General features: G+C 38.4%; 2 protein-coding genes across 3 annotated transcripts in view; both read left to right on the top strand.

Annotated features, from left to right (window-relative positions):
• Positions 1-403: 403 nt before the first annotated feature.
• LOC127424568 (U6 snRNA-associated Sm-like protein LSm1) lies at positions 404-6,226 on the top strand. Its single transcript, XM_051669925.1, has 4 exons — positions 404-559; positions 908-976; positions 5,372-5,487; positions 5,649-6,226. The coding sequence occupies exons 1-4, from the start codon at positions 514-516 to the stop codon at positions 5,817-5,819; spliced, it is 402 nt and encodes a 133-aa protein (XP_051525885.1). The 5' UTR covers positions 404-513; the 3' UTR covers positions 5,820-6,226.
• Positions 6,227-10,531: 4,305 nt separating this feature from the next.
• LOC127424483 (G protein-coupled receptor kinase 5-like) overlaps positions 10,532-18,296 on the top strand; it is a 72,830-nt gene continuing 65,065 nt past the window's right edge. Inside the window, exon 1 of one of the 2 annotated variants that reach the window (XM_051669749.1) lies at positions 10,532-11,219. In XM_051669749.1, coding sequence (XP_051525709.1) covers positions 11,168-11,219 — 52 coding nt within the window. In that variant the 5' untranslated portion in view covers positions 10,532-11,167. The remainder of the gene's footprint in view (positions 11,220-18,296) is intronic. The other variant, XM_051669750.1, reaches the window with a different exon arrangement.

The following is an 18,296-nucleotide window of genomic DNA, read 5'->3' as shown; positions in this document are numbered from 1 at the left end:
AAAATAAATGGGAGAAATTGCAACGCCCAGCGGCCAATGGATATAGAAAGGAAGTCCCGCCTTACATTTAAAAGAGCCAATCACCTTTTAGAAACAAACATCGCCTGTCAATCAACTCGAGAAGGCGCATGCGCATTAGCTAAACCAGCCTGAAAAATAGCGGTTTTTACGTCGTGATCTGAACTAAAGAAGCACAATTTATAATACCAGTGTTGTCATATTTTACTGCTGATTTTAAATCTGTTCTTTGATCGTAATCTTGACCAACCGTTTTGGAGATTTCGGTCTTTCCCTATTCAAGTAGACAGGAGCTGGACTTTTATGCCGCTTATTTACGCCGAGTGGAGTGACTTGCCTTAAGAGACTTTAATAACGTGCTAGAGTTTAAAGGGTTAACCTGAACCGGAAGCACTTTCGTTCTGCGTTATATCCTGTGGAATAAGGATACATATTTGAAATGCTCCATGGCTTGATACTTTACGTTTAAAAAAAAAACTCCCAAATGTGAACAAAATGAATTACATGCCAGGGACTGCGAGCCTCATCGAGGATATTGATAGTAAGTTAACTACAGTAGAATTTAATATGTTTGAATTCACACAAATGAGATTCACAGTTGGAGTTGTGTATTGATATTCGCTATTTCAGGCTACTTGGTTAAATTAAAGTCACAGTGAAGGCACATATTTGAGCTAAAAATAGATGTTTTGACCTTTTGGCTCTTTCCGGCAAGTTCATTTGGCCAAATGAGTCAAATAAAGCAGAGTTTGTGAAGTGTGTGAATAATGCCCTGAATGCAGGTGTTTGTGTCATCGCACAGATCACACGTGAGATAATAACAAAAGCCTCAAGTTCAACAGTATGCATGTGACTAACGGTGCTTTGTTTGATTTTTCCCACTTACCAGAAAAACACCTTGTTCTGCTTCGTGATGGAAGAACATTGATTGGGATCCTTAGAAGCATAGATCAGTTTGGTATGTATGGAGGTTTGGCATTGTAAATTTTAAAGCAGTCTTCCAATGTGACAACTAATAAAACTGATATATGTATGTGTGTATATATATATATATATTAGTTGGTCAGAAGTTTACATACACCTTAGCCAAATACATTTAAACATTTAAGCCAAAGACATTTCCTGACATTTAATCATAGAAAACATTCCCTGTCTTAGGTCAGTTAGGATCACTACTTTATTTTAAGAATGTGAAATGTCTGAATAATAGTAGAGAGAATTATTTATTTCAGCTTTTATTTCTTTCATCACATTCCCAGTGGGTCAGAAGTTTACATGCACTTTGTTAGTATTTGGTAGCATTGCCTTTAAATTGTTTAACTTGGGTCAAACATTTTGGGTAGTCTTCCACAAGCTTCTCACAATAAGTTGCTGGAATTTTGGCCCGTTCCTCCAGACAGAACTGGTGTAACTGAGTCAGGTTTGTAGGCCTCCTTGCTCGCACACGCTTGTTCAGTTCTGCCCACAAATTTTCTGTCGGATTGAGGTCAGGGCTTTGTGATAGCCACTCCAATACCTTGACTTTGGAGGTATGTTTGGGGTCATTATCCATTTGAAAGACCCATTTGCGACCAAGCTTTTACTTCCTGGCTGATGTCTTGAGATGTTGCTTCAATATATCCACATAATTTTCAGTCCTCATGATGCCATCTATTTTGTGAAGTGCACCAGTCCCTCCTGCAGCAAAGCACCCCTACAACATGATGCTGCCACCCCCATGCTTCATGGTTGGGATGGTGTTCTTCGGCTTGCAAGCCTCACCCATTTTCCTCCAAATATAACAATGGTCATAATGGCCAAACAGTTCAATTTTTGTTTCATTAGACCAGAGGACATTTCTCCAAAAAGTAAAATCTTCGTCCCCATGTGTACTTGCAAACTGTAGTCTGGCTTTTTTATGGTGGTTTTGGAGCAGTGGCTTCTTCCTTGCTGAGCAGCCGATATAAGACTCATTTTACTGTGGATATAGATACTTGTCTACCTGTTTCCTCCAACATCTTCACAAGGTCCTTTGCTGTTGTTCTGGGATTGATTTGCACTTTTCACACCAAACTACATTTATCTTAGGAGACAGAATCCGTCTCCTTCCAGAGCGGTATGATGGCTGCGTGGTCCCATGGTGTTTATACTTGCGTACTATTGTTTGTACAGATGAACGTGGTATCTTCAGGTTTTCGGAAATTGCTCCAAAGGATGAACCAGACCTGTGGGGGTCCACAATTTTTTTCCGAAGTCTTGGCTGATTTTCCCATGATGTCAAGCAAAGAGGCACTGAGTTTGAAGGTAGGACTTAAAATAAATCCACAGGTACACCTCCTATCAGAAGCTAATTGGTTAAAGGCTTGACATCATTTTCTGGAATTTTCCAAGCTGCTTAAAGGCACAGTTATCTTAGTGTATGTAAACTTCTGACCCACTGGAAATGTGATGTAGTCAATTAAAAGTGAAACAGTTGCTGAAAAAATTACTCATGTCATGCACGAAGTAGATGTCCTAAACGACTTGCCAAAACTATAGTTTGCTAATATGAAACCTGTGGAGTGGTTAAAAAATTAGTTTTAATGACTTCAACCTAAGTGTATGTAAACTTCTGACTTCAGCTGTGTGTGTGTGTGTGTGTGTGTGTGTGTATATATATATATATACAGGTGCATCTCAATAAATTAGAATGTCATGGAAAAGTTCATTTATTTCAGTAATTCAACTCAAATTGTGAAACTCGTTTATTAAATAAATTCAATGCACACAGACTGAAGTAGTTTAAGTCTTTGGTTCTTTTAATTGTGATGATTTTGGCTCACATTTAACAAAAACCCACCAATTCACTATCTCAACAAATTAGAATATGGTGACATGCCAATCAGCTAATCAGCTCAAAACACCTGCAAAGGTTTCCTGAGCCTTCAAAATGGTCTCTCAGTTTGGTTCACTAGGCTACACAATCATGGGGAAGACTGCTGATCTGACAGTTGTCCAGAAGACAATCACTGACACCCTTCACAAGGAGGGTAAGCCACAAACATTCATTGCCAAAGAAGCTGGCTGTTCACAGAGTGCTGTATCCAAGCATGTTAACAGAAAGTTGAGTGGAAGGAAAAAGTGTGGAAGAAAAAGATGCACAACCAACCGAGAGAACCGCAGCCTTATGAGGATTGACAAGCAAAATCGATTCAAGAATTTGCCACCACACACAGACATGTCAAGGAATTTGGCTACAGTTGCCGTATTCCTCTTGTTAAGCCACTCCTGAACCACAGACAACGTCAGAGGCGTCTTACCTGGGCTAAGGAGAAGAAGAACTGGACTGTTGCCCAGTGGTCCAAAGTCCTCTTTTCAGATGAGAGCAAGTTTTGTATTTCATTTGGAAACCAAGGTCCTAGAGTCTGGAGGAAGGGTGGAGAAGCTCATAGCCCAAGTTGCTTGAAGTCCAGTGTTAAGTTTCCACAGTCTGTGATGATTTGGGGTGCAATGTCATCTGCTGGTGCTGGTCCATTGTGTTTTTTGAAAACCAAAGTCACTGCACCCGTTTACCAAGAAATTTTGGAGCACTTCATGCTTCCTTCTGCTGACCAGCTTTTTAAAGATGCTGATTTCATTTTCCAGCAGGATTTGGCACCTGCCCACACTGCCAAAAGCACCAAAAGTTGGTTAAATGACCATGGTGTTGGTGTGCTTGACTGGCCAGCAAACTCACCAGACCTGAACCCCATAGAGAATCTTTGGGGTATTGTCAAGAGGAAAATGAGAAACAAGAGACCAAAAAAATGCAGATGAGCTGAAGGCCACTGTCAAAGAAACCTGGGCTTCCATACCACCTCAGCAGTGCCACAAACTGATCACCTCCATGCTACGCCAAATTGAGGCAGTAATTAAAGCAAAAGGAGCCCCTACCAAGTATTGAGTACATATACAGTAAATGAACATACTTTCCAGAAGGCCAACAATTCACTAAAAATGTTTTTTTTATTGGTCTTATGATGTATTCAAATTTTTTGAGATAGTGAATTGGTGGGTTTTTGTTAAATGTGAGCCAAAATCATCACAATTAAAAGAACCAAAGACTTAAACTACTTCAGTCTGTGTGCATTGAATTTATTTAATACACGAGTTTCACAATTTGAGTTGAATTACTGAAATAAATGAACTTTTCCACGACATTCTAATTTGAGATGCACCTGTGTGTGTATATATATATATATATATATATATATATACACACACACATACACACCTTGAATGCAGCGTAAGTCACACTGGATAAAATTGTCTGCTAAATGCGTAAATGTAATGTAAATGCAATGTACATGGCAGAGCCTTTGATTTCAAATTATTTGTATAGCGTTTTTCACAAACTGTTCCAAAGCAGCTTTTCAAAGAATAGTGTTTTTACACTATCTCAGTTTATAAACCAAAGCCAAACATCACAGCTGCTGCTCAGACACATTTTGGAGACATATATTAGAATTCATCAGCTTTTCAAAAGTTCTTATTTACTACTTATTGATATCACTAAACATTAACAATGTACTACACACTTAGGTTAAACTCCTCAAGTAGTGCCTTCTCTGATTTGTTTTAAAGGGATAGTTCACCCAAAAATGAAAATTCTCATCATTTACTCACCCTCATGCTGTCCCAGATGTGTATGACTTGCTTGCTTCTGCTGAATACATATGAACATTTTAGAAGAATATTTCAGCTCTGTTGGTCCATACAATGCAAGTGAATGGTGACCAAAATTTTGAAGGTCCAAAAAGCACATAAGGGCAGCATAAAAGTAATCCTTACGACTCCAGTTGTTTAATCCATGTCTTCAGAAGTGATATAATAGGTGTGGGTGAAAAACAGATCAGTTATTAATTCCATTTTTACTATAAACCTCCACCTTTGACAAGCCCCAACCAGTAGGTGGCGATATGCACAAATAATGTGAAATGCTAAAAAGCAGAAGAGGAATGTGGAAGTGCTAATGTAGATTTATGGTAAATCTGAAGCCATCTATTTAACCACTGGAATCTTATGGATTACTTTTCTGCTGCCTTTATGTGCTTTTTGGAGCTTCAAAGTTCTTGCCACAATTCACCAATAGGTTGTGGACCTACAGAACTGAGATATTCTTCTAAAATCTTCATTTGTGTTCAGCACAAGAAAGAAAGGCAAGAGGGTGAGTAAATGAGAGAATTAATTTTTGGGGGGGTTAACTATCCCTTTAAGTAGATGAAATGTAGTAATTTCAGACTATCAGTCCAAATAGGTTTAAAAGTGGATTACCTGCTTTTCAACTTCATTGCAAAATTACCATTACATTTGAACAATGAACCTGTTATATTTATTTTATTTTATTTCTCCACAGCCAATTTAGTTTTGCATCAAACTGTTGAACGTATCCACGTAGGTAAAAAATTTGGTGACATACCTCGTGGGATTTTCGTTGTCAGAGGAGAAAATGTCGTTTTGCTTGGTGAAGTAGTAAGTACAGGTGGTAATTTTCCTGCTTGGAAGGATTTTATGACTATGTGTAATACAAAGGCATGTGGCATATGATGAAACAGTACTACATAAGGAAACAAATACCCAACATAAATCTTCCTACAACTCAAGGATAACCTTGTGCTGTTTCTCCCTTTTAGGATCTGGATAAAGAATGTGATCAAATCCTCCAGAGAGTTTCCATTGAGGAAATTCTGGAGGAACAGCGGACAGAACAGCAAGCCAAGCAAGAGTCAGAGAGACTGAAGCTACAGGCAGTGAAAGAACGAGGATTATCTATCCCTAAAGTGGACACATTAGATGATTTCTGAAACAACTTTAAGTTTAGGATTTTTGATTTTATTTCTGTTTTATTGGATGGTTATGTTTGGGATGAGACCATCTGTCTCGACTTTGAAATCATTCTGCTATGATTGTTTGATAGAGGAGAGTTTTTTTTTCACTTGTTGCTCTAAAGGCATATTTTGAGAATTGCCCACCATCTATGTTTCTTTGCATGTCTGATGCCGTAGGGAAATAGATGGACCTACTGAAGCACTTGGCCTGTTGGCTTTTAGTTAAAAAATTTGTAAACAACAGTAATGAAATACAAGAAGTTTATTTCAGTGTTTATTATGTTATAGATATGACGCTATGGTTATTAAGTCAGTATATTATTTAAAACACATGAAACAACACTGAAAATATTTTTGTTCTATTAAACCTGTTTTATACTGAAGATATTTGTTCTCATTGCCTCTCAGAAACTACATATGTCAAATGGAATTTAATATACTATTTTGATGTAGTATAATTTATTTTTTTTATAATGAAGAAAATTCCAGAAATTCTCTAAAAAAAAAAAAAAATAAATAAATGATCAGAAGAGAGCATTTACTCCCCCCACCCCCTTTTTTTTTTTCTTGATTTACCATGAACTGTAATGGCACTGTCTTCCCCATAGAGAGAGAGAGAGAGATGTTGTGCATGTGCTGCAGCAGTGGACTTATTGCCCAATCAGACAATATTTTCTAGGCTTTTCATGTTAAACATGTCCTTGCATCAGTTAGTAGCTAGGGGGTGACTTTGCATTTGCTTTGTTTTGAGGCAATTGTTACCAGAGAGGAGGTGTATTAAAATATACACTTGAATTAGCCAACAGTATGTTTTTACATATGCTACAGAAAACATATTTGACTTAATTGTACATTTATTATTTTAATTTCCTTAAGGTTGAGCTGGATGGTAACTTGGTGCTGATGTTTATATGGTCTTAAAAATCTTTCCTCAGCTCATAGTATTTTGTCTTTTCTTGAGAATACCTACATTTAGAGAAATGTTGTTAATGGGGAACTACCCTATAATTTTTTATTAAACATGAAAGTTGACCTTGGTTATTGTCAAAAAACGTGGTTATCGCTCTCATCATTTAATTGTATTGAGCTTTGTTACCATCATGAAGAGTGGTATTACATACACTATATTGCCAAAAGTATTCGCTCACCCATCCAAATAATTGAATTCAGGTGTTCCAATCACTTCCGTGGCCACAGGTGTATAAAATGAAGCACCTAGGCATGCAGACTGCTTCTACAAACATTTGTGAAAGAATGGGCCGCTCTCAGGAGCTCAGTGAATTCCAGCGTGGTACACCTGTGCAACAAGTCCAGTCGTGAAATTTCCTTGCTACTAAATATTCCACAGTCAACTGTCAGTGGTATTATAACAAAGTAGAAGCGATTGGGAATGACAGTAACTCAGCCACGAAGTGGTAGGCCACGTAAAATGACAGAGCGGGGTCAGCGGATGCTGAGGCGCATAGTGCGCAGAGGTCACCAACTTTCTGCAGAGTCAATCGCTACAGACCTCCAAAGTTCATGTGGCCTTCAGATTAGCTCAAGAACAGTGCGTAGAGAGCTTCACGGAATGGGTTTCCATGGCCGAGCAGCTGCATCCAAGCCATACATCACCAAGTGCAATGCAAAGCGTCAGATGCAGTGGTGTAAAGCACTCCGCCACTGGACTCTAGAGCAGTGGAGATGCGTTCTCTGGAGTGACGAATCACGCTTCTCCATCTGGCAATCTGATGGACGAGTCTGGGTTTGGCGGTTGCCAGTAGAACGGTACTTGTCTGACTGCATTGTGCCAACTGTGAAGTTTGGTGGAGGGGGGATTATGATGTGGGGTTGTTTTTCAGGAGCTGGGCTTGGCCCCTTAGTTCCAGTGAAAGGAACTCTGAATGCTTCAGCATACCAAGAGATTTTGGACAATTCCATGCTCCCAACTTTGTGGGAACAGTTTGGGGATGGCCCCTTCCTGTTCCAACATGACTGCGCACCAGTGCACAAAGCAAGGTCCATAAAGACATGGATGAGCGAGTTTGGTGTGGAAGAACTTGACTGGCCTGCACAGAGTCCTGACCTCAACCTGATAGAGCACCTTTGGGATGAATTAGAGCGAAGACTGCGAGTCAGGCCTTCTCGTCCAACATCAGTGTCTGACCTCACAAATGCGCTTCTGGAAGAATGGTCAAATATTCCCATAAACACACTCCTAAACCTTGTGGAAAGCCTTCCCAGAAGAGTTGAAGCTGTTATAGCTGCAAAGGGTGGGCTGACGTCATATTAAACCCTATGGATTAAGAATGGGATGTCACTTAAGTTCATATGCGTCTAAAGGCAGATGAGCGAATACTTTTGGCAATATAGTGTATATTATGATAATCAGTCGGAAATACAGTTGCTACAAAACCCTATTTTCTGTTTGTTTCAGTGTTCTTTGGTGCATTGTAGCTATATTTTTATATTACAGCAAGCCTACTGGGCTGTAAGTGTAATTTTTTTTAATCTTAAAGTAGTTTCTTCTATTCCATCTTAATATGTAGAGATAACTGTAAATAAGCTACTCAGAGGTTGATTAACTAAAAAAGTGTAAAGAGTCTGGCACAATGATGCTTTCCAAAATTGCTGTTTCGGCTCAACGAGTGGCGTGAGTTTGGGCAGGACTATCTGTTTCTTTGACCAGTAAAAGTTTCTTTGACCAGTAAAAGTTTTCCGGAAAGCTGTTCGAAAACAAGGTTTATTTTTGCAATTCCGTTTTGTGGCGTAGAAATTACACACTTCAGCTTTAAAAGTGCTGTAAGCGATTTTTTCATGGAACGGTATGCAAAAACTTGTATTACTCTCTGAAAGATATAAATGAAATAAGTGTCATGAGATATCTCACCTCTTTGTGACAGCTCTAGACTGTAAATAGCAATCAAAAATGTGTCTGCCTGTCTATCATTTTGCGCATTCTCATAGTATTGTAGTTGCAGCGAATTATTGAGGTGTATTTCCATTTTTATGCCATGTTGCTCATAACAGTTGTCAGTTGAGGGCGCTATATTGCTGCTGTTGTTTTTGACAATGGTTCCTGCTCGTGTTGGTCTCAATAAAGCTCATCTGGTATCTCTGGAGTGCAGGGTTTAGGAAAAAGGGGGCATGGCTAATCCAACGGCTCAGCTTGTGCAAATTCTAGAACAGCTAAAGTCACTTACAGCACCGTTAATGCCGATGGGCAAAACAGCTTTCTGTGCTTTAGTGCCACCAGTTGCACTTATTTTGGAAACTGCAGCGGCTCCTAACACGTGATCCAAAGCTCAAATTTTATTGGTAGGGGCATTTCAGCACTGGTCGAGAAAAAAAAAAATCGACACACCGTTAAAAAAACATACTCTGTGCGAATGTTCGCTCACTGTGTGAAAGGCTCCATTGGAATCCACAGTTTCCATTGAAAATATTCATCACCGCGAAAAATTGTGGCGAAAATTTGCGATGTGTGAAAAGGCCGGTGACATTCATGCTTTTATCTACATACCCTGTTCTTTAGTGTAATTCATATTGCAATTTAGGCCCTGTTTGTGAAAGATAAAAACAGGCTTATCATAAAGTCATTTTTATTTCTAGACATTTGAAGTTCTTCACAAAGGTCACTCAAGTAGCTCAAGTTGTAAAAATTGTAAATGCCATATTCTTGAGTGACATTTTCTTGAGTGAAGCTTTGTTATGGTCATAAGTTACAAGTGCACTCAGGATTTTTTTATGTATGTGGACACTGACACCTAGGGTTGTGGATGCAGCATCTTTCAAAAATTCATAATTTGTAATTCACTATTCACAGTTTAATCCATCAGTGAAAGTGTCCAATAACATGGCGGGTACAGAGATTAATTGTACTTTCACACCATGTCGACATTACCATAATTACAAAATTCCGACTTGTAAAAAGCATTCAGGTCTTTGTAGAACTCGTAATTACAAGTTGTAAACTCGGAATTCTATGAAAGCCACTTGACAGTCGTGACATCATGTAAAAAGAACCAATATGGTAGCAGCCTAAACAGTTAAAGGTAGTGAACACATATTCCTGTTTGATATGCCATTTTATTATGCCATTGATGCCTGTAGCATTTTTTCTTTTCTTTCTTTTTTTTTTCTAAAACATTTAGCAAGAAAATATAGAGGTGATTAATGAATTAATGTCGTAATAAACATGTTGCTGTTATCAACATAACAGCTGTTTTGTCATTATAAGTGTTGTCATAAAAACTAACACCTTACAAGGTCTGAGGACGTAAAAAGCTCCGAGTAGAATCAACATTTGCCATCTCGTAATTACAGTTATTCTGACATGACGCGAACACCCCATTAGCGAGTTGTATTCGGCTGGTCACGTGATTCCAACATGGCAGCCCCCATGAGGGGACCCTCTCCTTGTAGATTAAAACAGGTTTTATTTATAAGGTTACTGATATGACTGGAGTCTTCATCTCATGTGAGTGCTCATGATTTTATACATATGTTTCAAAATTACAATTCATTTCAGTACAGAGTAAAACTACTAAGTGCACCTTTAAAAAAAAAAAAAAAAAACAAAACTGTAATCATTCTCTTTCTTTGCCAGCTCCGAGTGAATGGGCGGGAGCGTCTTGAATGTACTGCTATCAAATATCTTTTGACAGCCATGCATGCTTGTTCTTCAAGGCTCGTGCGTCACAGCTGCATTTGAATACGCCTCTTCCAAACGCTTGTTGAATAGAAATGACAAGGAAACCTGACAGCCGCTAAAGATGAATCTCAAATACCGTTATAATCGCGCGCAGGCTCATGCTTCCGAGCGCCACTCCATTGCGGTGCAAGCTGTAAATCCGAACGGAGCCACGGGGAAAGCCGCTTGGGAGCAAGCCAAAAATTACAACTGAAAGAAGAAACCCAACCCTGCTTCGATTACGCACCGAGAGAGGGAGCACGCTGAATGTGTCAGCCTGTAGTCAGGGGCACTTCAACAACTCATCTGTGACCGTGTACACTACTTATCCGTTTTCTGGTGTGTGTGCACCCTCAAAGGATGTAGACGTCGGCCTGCTATACTTCGCTTAGGCATGCTCGTGTTTCATAGGCAATGCCTTCACTACGTGTTTTGTGGCGCAAACTACGAAAGCCATGCTCGTATCTCAGTGATCCGTCCTCTTGCTTAGGTATACGCGTGCTAGTACTTTAAAATGACTAGGTTTTGATTAAAACATTTTTGCACGGACGGAAAATAGCGAATTCGGCTGGGAGGAGCAACTCAATCTACTCTTCGACTTCCACGGCAATATCATAGTGGGGTTTTTTTTTATTTTATTTTTATTTTTTTGATGGAGCTGGAGAATATTGTTGCAAACACGGTACTCCTGAAGGCCAGAGAGGGTAAGTGAGGAAAATGAACACAGTGTGATTTTCTGTTGTTTTTTTAATCACATGCAATTCTGTAGCACGCGCACAGATTTTACAGCAGGAAAAGAGGTGAAACCGCTGCTCGCTCTCTCGTGCACCTCTCGTGATGATGTAATCTCAGCACTCCAACTGGGGATGATCAGAGGTTGTGTGAACATTTTCTCTAAACAGTGTTTCCAACACCTCCAGCGGATCTTTCATCCTAAACCGACGTCATGTTGCTGTATCGTTTGACAGTTGGTGCGTGTTTTAGTTGACCCAAGCGAACGCCAAAAACATCAGCCTGCCACATCCGCCTGTTAAAAAGACGGCTTGTTCGAGCAAACCTACATGCTATTTCACAGAGCGCACGAATTCAAAACATTTTGACATATTTTCTGACTGAGCTACATGACGTGAGTTATGTGTAAGGAAATGGCAGATATGTTAGTTGGGCACCGCTAAACACTTTACCACAAACACACAACTAGCTAATATGAATGCTGTAGGTCCGCTATTAGTTGCGCAAGCAGGTCAACAGTCGATAAAGCATTGTGAAAAACGCTCGTCTTCGTTACCACGAAAACCACAACAACCGCTACTTCCTTTACTGGTATTTTGACGCAAGGCCTTGTCAGACGACCATTGTTTCGCTTTATTAAAATTTCGTCTGTTGAAGCTGTGGTGATTTAGACATAAGTGTTGATAACATCTCAAGCCAAATGCAAACAGCCAGAGTCACAGTTCAGGAGAAGAGGGATTTTAATCTGTGTTGTCTTTTTGTATGGCATAGCATGGGATCAGTACATAATGGTCGACAGGGTCAGAAATTAAAGGAATAGTTCACCCCGTAATTAAAATTCTCTCATCATTTACTCACCCTCTTACCATCCCAGATGTGGATGACCGTCTTTCTTCTGAACACAAGGTTTTTTAGGTATCTCAGCTCTGTTGGTCCTCACAATGCAAGTAAAGGGGTAGCAACATTTTGAAGCTCCAAAAAATCACATAATTCATCATAAAAGTAACCCATAATATTCCAGTGGTTAAATCTATATCTTCAGAAGCGATATGATAGGTGTAGGTGAGAAACTGATAAAAATGTAAGTCCTTTTTTTACTATAAATCTACACTATCACTTTCACATTCTTCTTCTTTTGTTTTTGGTGATTCGCATTCTTTGTGCATATCACCAACTACTGGGCAGGAAGGAGAATTTATAATACAAAAGGACTTAAGTATTGATCTGTTTCTAACCCACATCTATCAAATTTCTTCTGAAAACATGGATTAAACCACTGGATTACTTTTATGCTAACTTTATGTGCTTTTTGGAGCTTCAAAAATTTAGTGAAAAGAATCTTTGATCTTTTTCTCACCCAAAGCAATCGTATTGCTTCAGACGACATTCATTTATGTCGTATGGATTACTTTTACTATGACTGTCTGTGCATTTTGGAGCTTTAAAGATCTGCATTGTATGGACCTACAGAGCTGAAATATTCTTCTAAAAATCTTCATTTGTGTTCAGCAGAAGAAAGAAAGTCATACACATCTGGGATGATATGAGGGTGAGTAAATGATGAGAGAATTTTTCATTTTGGGGTGAACTATACCTTTTCGGGGCAAAAATGCCACTGAAATAGACAAAAATGCTCCGGAGATTCAAAACAATGTTGCAAAAATTGCCCTATACTAAATGACTCTTATGGCCTAATTGTACATAATATGTTTATGTTTACAGTATGAGTTGATGTTGATTGAATTGAATGCATAAGAGGTAATACAATCTAGGTATTCATTTTTGTGTTGATCGATTGATTCAATTTTATTTTACATTAAAGGATGACACCTTATATGTATTATTTTCTTGGGGAAAAAAAAAGCCTTAAAAAAAAGGTACAAAATGCCCCAAAACATCAAATCCAGAAGGCAAATGTTGCCCCTTAATGGAAAAGCTAATTTCTGACAACCTCACAGATTATGTAGCTAGTGTAAAATAAATTAACCTTTTTAAATTCACACTTTTCCCTCGCAGAAGTAATTTATAAATGTGTAGCCATAATGCTCTTGTCAGTGCAAAGCTGCTTTGTTCCCATAAGTGTGCATCATGGAAAATTCTAATGGAATCCTGGTGGGTCTTCAGAAGGAAAAGTGAGAATGAGGGATTTATTTTGTTGTTATGGTAGTTTATCATATAGTTTGTTTTGAACACAATGTGGGTGAAGGTTCTAAATGAGACATTTAGAACCTATGAACAATACTTTCTCAGTATTGGTACAGTTAGATACCAATTACGGGTTATAGTGGTACCATGGTTCTTTTGTTTTAATCAAAGGAGCCAACAATTCGCTATCATGTTCTTTTCAAAAATCCCAATCTACAATTCAGTGAGTCATTCAGTATTTGCTTCTTACAGTTTCTCATGATTTGTAAAGGCATATTCCAGGTTCAATACAAGTTAAGCTCAATCGACAGCATTTGTGGCAAAAATCAGGGTTATAGTGAGGCACTTACAATCGGGGCGCATTAACGCACAGGGTTATACGGGCTGAAGCTCAGGGGCCTACAACTCCCATGGGGCCCAGCGGGAGGAGTGCGCAAGTGTTAAAGGAGTCCGTGTAGTGCTTGTTTAGTGCACAGCAGTTGTACCCCCCCAACGCCTTGAAGAGGGCCTCAGCGGACCAGCGAGTGCCCCTGCATACAATGGAAGTGAATGGGACAAATCCATAAATGTTTAAATACTCACCGTTTCAAAAGTATAGCCACAAGACCAAGACGTAAAAAATATAGGTGTTAACGTGATTTTAGTGTGATTAAAATCGCTCACTTACCTTTTCTGTGTAAAGTAATATCCAATTTGATACATCTTGACGATATAAACAACTTTACAGCTCCAATAATGCATAAGTTTTAACAGAACAATTAATGTAAGTGCATTTATAAAATGATAAGCTTCACATTTCTGCCTTTAAACCCTCCAGAAATTGGCCACATTCCCTTCCATTGTAAGTGCCTCACTGTAACCTCGATTTTAGCTTTTTTAAAGAAAAAGGGGAGATGAGTCGAAATTAGTTTTTGTGGTATCAACATTATGCCACAAATGCTGTCCATTGAGTTTAACTTGTATTGAACCTGGAATATTCCTTTAATCTCCAACTACATCTCAATGTGTCATTCAGTTTGCAGTCTGTTGTGATGCTTTAGAACCCAGTTGTGGTATTGTTCAACCCAAAGTACAAAATGTGGAGGCAGTGAACCTTGTTAGCCATAGCTTCCACAAAATTTTTTGCACCATTGGGCCCATTGAGTACCTAAATTCTCCTGCGGTCTGGAGGCACGGGGCCATACATTCAGTTCACTTTCTCATTGTTGCCCTTAGCCCAGAGTTGACCATAAATGACCAGGTTTTGACAAGCATAAGATTTACAGTGTACCTCACTATGCTGCATTGGGCTAGGCCAGTAATGTTTGCTGCAATAGAATTTAGTTTATTGATAGAGACATTTTTTTAAATTAAATTATTTAAGAGGTTTTCTGTATTTAACTTACGGCATTTAAACTAGAAAATCAAAGGACAACTGGCATCCCAGAGTGTTTTTGTTTTTTATGTACAGGAATGTGGGTGAGTTTACTAGATTGTAATTTAGTAGGTAGGGTACTTTTCTCAAACTCCTTGTACAAATAATGATAAAAGTCTTTTACGAACATGTTTTGTGTCATGCTACCGCTCTAATTCAAGATGAAATACAGTACATCAGGAAATGTGGCTTTTAAAAGTAGTCTTTTGTTTACTGATGTGCACAGGCCTCTGTGTGCATGTGTGTGTGTGAGAGAGAGCACTTATTCACTGAGGGTACGCTTTGTTTGCTCTATGTCCTCAGACTGTGTGACTCTACTGTATGTCCATGTGTTTGACAACCCTCCTCCTCCCTCCCACCCCCCCATTTGTTTATCACGCCGCGTTTGGAGCACAAAATGAGGCACAAGGCACGCAACGCAGCCTCTTGTCCAAATGTTCGACTAGCAACAGTAACAGGAAAAGCAGAGTTTACAGTAGGGGTGAAACGATTATTCGACATTATCGACAACGTGAACAATACAAAATTCTCGACAAAAAGTTTCGTTGTCAAATAGTCGTTTGATCTCATTTAACATAAATGAGATGACATTAAACTCTAATGATGACGCGTGAGAACAGCACTGCAGTTCGTGACTGACTGAGGAGAGGAAGAATTACACAGATCACAGTCCAGATGCACTTTAAACTATCAAAACAGCTTCAGGTGATGTAGATCGCAAAGTATGAGGGAATTATACAAAAATACCAAATAAGTAAATACAGAAGTACTCTTGTTATAATAAGTGGAGCTGGAGCTGCCGCTCCGCTGAAGCAAAACTTGTGTGTCGAGCGTCTTTAAAGGAAACACCCCGGCGTTACATCTTTAATTGCAGTTATATTTAATGTGTTATAGCTTTACTAAAGGTCAAATAATACAGAAGCAGATCATGTAAATAACCACAAACTCTGAAACTGGCATTTCTCTGTGCGGTCACCGCCTCTTCTATGAGTTGCGTGAATGTCCCGATCTAAGTGGGAGAGATTGAAACTGCACCCGGCTGATGCACACACTGTTGTGGGGACGCTCATTCCTCGAGCGCGCGCTTGCTGCAGCTAGATTATAACGTGATGGCTCGCTGCATTTCTTATCGTGAAGAAAATTGGCAATATGCAGCTTTATTAATGAGAGAGTTTGTTTTTTTAAGAGTTAAATATGGATTGAAGTGAACAGAGAGGTAGTCTTCGCCCCATTATACACTGCAACAAAATATGTTTTTGGGTTTGTTTTTGTTTTGGCTTGTTCTCCAACATAAATGTCCAAAACTCCTTTAAAACAATGTAAATTTTCTATAGCAGCTGTACTGCAGAAGAAAAATTTTCTATCTGAAAATGTTGAATATAAAATTAAAAATACAAATATTTCAAAATATTAAAAAATCCTTTAAAAAAGATGCATTCACCTGAGAAGCAGAATATTTAGACTTGCTTTTAGAGAATAGATCATGAATATAAGTATATTTTGTCTTTACTGCACTCGCAGAAGTATAACCAAGTGAAAAAATACACGTACACTGGTGGCCAAAAGTTTGGAATAATGTACAGATTTTGCTCTTATGGAAAGAAATTGTTACTTTTATTCACCAAAGTGGCACACAATGTGTCAGTCAGATACAGTATATTCAGGACATTAATAACATGAAAAATGACTATTAAAATTTGAAAGAAATGTTCAGAACTTCTTAAACTACTTCAAAGAGTTCTCATCAAAAAATCCTCCATGTGCAGCAATGACAGCTTTACAGATCCTTGGCATTCTAGCTGTCAGATTGTCCAGATACTCAGGTGACATTTCACCCCACACTTCCTGTAGCATTTGCCATAGATGTGGCTGTCTTGTCGGGCACTTCTCACACACCTTACAGTCTAGCTGATCCCACAAAAGCTCAATGGGGTTAAGATCCATAACACTCTTTTCCAATTATCTGTTGTCCAATGTCTGTGTTTCTTTGCCCACTCTAACATTTTCTTTTTCTTTTTCTGTTTCAATAGTGGCTTTTTCTTTGCAATTCTTCCCATAAGGCCTGTACCTCTGAGTCTTCTCTTTACTGTTGTACATGAATCTGGTGTTGAGCGGGTAGAATTCAATGAAGCTGTCAGCTGAGGACATGTGAGGTGTCTATTTCTCAAACTAGAGACTCTGATGTACTTATCCTCTTGTTTAGTTGTACATCTGGCCTTCCACATCTCTTTCTGTCCTTGTTAGAGTCAGTTGTCCTTTGTCTTAGAAGACTGTAGTTTACACCTTTGTATGAAATCTTCAGTTTTTTGGCAATTTCAAGCATTGTATAGCCTTCATTCCTCAAAACAGTGGTTGACTGACGAGTTTCTAGAGAGAGCTTTTTCTTTTTTGCCATTTTTGACCTAATATTGACCTTAAGACATGCCAGCATATTGCATACTGTGGCAACTCAAAAGCAAACACAAAGACAATGTTAAGCTTCATTTAACAAAACAATTAGTTTTCAACTGTGTTTGATATAACGTCAAGTGATTTTCTAGTACCAAATTAGCAATTTAGCATGATTACTCAAGGATAAGGTGTTGCAGTGATGGCTGCTGGAAATGGGGCCTGTCTAGATTTGATCAAAAATGACTTTTTTCAAATAGTGATGGTGCTGTTTATTACATCAGTAATGTCCTGACTATACTTTGCGATCAGTTGAATGCCACTTCCAAAACAGCAAAATCTGTACATTATTCCAAACTTTTGGCCGCAAGTGTATATACAAAATACACTTATATTTAAGAAACATTCTCTTAAAGCAAGTCTAAATATCTTATGTTGCTTCAAGTAAATGTATCTTGTTTTAAGGATGTTTATACAATTTTAAATGGAAAACAAGACAAAAACACTTGATAACAATAGGATTTTTTGCAGTGAATTTTTTTACTGAATTAAACTTAATAAAAAGTATATTTTTTCCTTTAATTCAGTTAATGTCATTTAGAGAGATTTTTAAAAGATGATTTTGTCTTCTTTATTGTTAGTAAGCATCTTTAATACAACCGTTTACGTCGGGGCACAAGCTGAATAATCTGTTAAGAGCTAACAATTAATCGTTGCAATAATCGCAGCATAGTCGAATAATCGTTCTAATAATCGTTAGATTAATCGATTATCAAAATAATTGTTAGTTGCAGCCCTAGTTGACAGGCCACATGGTCTGTTTACATGGCTGAAGCCACATTTCCAAAATCATTAGAGAAGATGGACGGAGCTGCCCCAAATGAAATAGAAAACCCATCAATTTCTGCTATGACATTTGGCTTGCTGATTATATAGAAAATATGTTCAGCTGGAAACATCATGTAGACATTAAAAGGTATAGCCTGATGTGTGGTGCAAATCTGTGATCTATATGCAATTTGTGATTAATTTAATAGCAATAGTGCTGAATTTTAAATGGTTCTTTTATAAAGCTCAGTCTTACTATACTGCTGAATGTAAG

Source organism: Myxocyprinus asiaticus, chromosome 33 (assembly GCF_019703515.2).
Source record: "Myxocyprinus asiaticus isolate MX2 ecotype Aquarium Trade chromosome 33, UBuf_Myxa_2, whole genome shotgun sequence".
NCBI classification, from domain to species: domain Eukaryota; kingdom Metazoa; phylum Chordata; class Actinopteri; order Cypriniformes; family Catostomidae; genus Myxocyprinus; species Myxocyprinus asiaticus.
Note: the sequence above shows the minus strand (reverse complement) of the source record. Positions and strands in the feature narration are given on the sequence as shown.

Coding starts and splice junctions, on each gene's coding strand:
- LOC127424568 (XM_051669925.1), top strand. CDS start 514: ATGAATTACATGCCAGGGACTGCGAGCCTCATCGAGGATATTGATA. Junction 560..907: donor CCTCATCGAGGATATTGATA/GTAAGTTAACTA, acceptor CCCACTTACCAG/AAAAACACCTTGTTCTGCTT. Junction 5,488..5,648: donor TCGTTTTGCTTGGTGAAGTA/GTAAGTACAGGT, acceptor TCTCCCTTTTAG/GATCTGGATAAAGAATGTGA.